General features: G+C 66.0%; 1 protein-coding gene across 1 annotated transcript in view; it reads left to right on the top strand.

Annotated features, from left to right (window-relative positions):
• The window catches only part of APC2 (APC regulator of WNT signaling pathway 2), a 10,519-nt gene that overhangs the window by 2,992 nt on the left and 6,498 nt on the right, over positions 1-1,029 (top strand). Inside the window, exons 2-3 of the mRNA XM_035896562.1 lie at positions 2-51; positions 134-1,028. Of these exons, the coding sequence (XP_035752455.1) occupies positions 2-51; positions 134-1,028 (945 nt within the window). The remainder of the gene's footprint in view (position 1; positions 52-133; position 1,029) is intronic.

The raw sequence follows: 1,029 nt of genomic DNA, 5'->3' as shown, positions 1-1,029 counted from the left end.
CGGCATCCTCAGGAACGTCTCCAGCCTCGTCGCCACGCGGGAGGACTACAGGTGAGGGTCACCGCAGGGTGGGGATGGCACTGGGGGTGTCAGGGACCGTCCTGACGGCCGGGGGTCCCCCCCTGTCCTGCAGGCAAGTGCTCCGGGACCACAACTGCCTGCAGACGCTGCTGCAGCACCTGCGCTCGCACAGCCTCACCATCGTCAGCAACGCCTGTGGCACCCTCTGGAACCTGTCCGCCCGCAGCCCCCGCGACCAGGAGCTGCTCTGGGACCTGGGGGCGGTCAGCATGCTGCGCAACCTCATCCACTCCAAGCACAAGATGATCGCCATGGGCAGCGCGGCCGCTCTCCGCAACCTCCTCACCAACCGGCCGCCCAAGTACAAGGACACCGCCGTTGTCTCGCCGGGCTCCTGCATGCCCTCGCTCTACATGCGCAAGCAGAAGGCGCTGGAGGCTGAGCTGGATGCCAAGCACTTGGCTGAGACCTTCGACACCATGGAGAAGCAGAGCCTGAAGAGCCAGAGCGCCAAGAAGCCGACGCGGCACATGGAGAGCCTGGTGAAGGACTACGCCTCCGACTCCGGCTGCTTTGACGATGACGAGGTGCCCAACATCTCCACCGGCGTGGAGACGGCCAGCGCCTCCGTCCTCTCCATGTTCCTCAACTCCTCCTTCCTCCAGGGGCAGGCGCTGCCCCGCGTGCTGGCACAGAGGCGATGCCCGGAGCCGGAGAAGGATGGCAGCAGCAAACCAGCTGAGCCCAAGGAGCTGCCGCTGCCAGAGGACGACGTCTCGCTGGCGGCCGAGAAGTTGGCCAACAAGATCTCCAGCACGGTGGCCAAGATTGACAAGCTGGTGGAGGACATCTCCACCATGCACACGTCCTCAGATGACAGCTTCAGCCTCAGCTCAGAGGACCACTGCCTGGACTGGCAGTACGGCCCCGAGGAGGTGCACGAGGCGCGCGCCCAGTCCTGCTCACCATGCCGCCTCTCGGACGCCGGTGGCTTCGCCAAGCGGGAGA

The sequence above is a fragment of the Egretta garzetta genome, unplaced genomic scaffold (genome assembly GCF_000687185.1).
Source record: "Egretta garzetta isolate BGI_Z169 unplaced genomic scaffold, ASM68718v1 scaffold936, whole genome shotgun sequence".
Classification (NCBI taxonomy): domain Eukaryota; kingdom Metazoa; phylum Chordata; class Aves; order Pelecaniformes; family Ardeidae; genus Egretta; species Egretta garzetta.
Note: the sequence above shows the minus strand (reverse complement) of the source record. Positions and strands in the feature narration are given on the sequence as shown.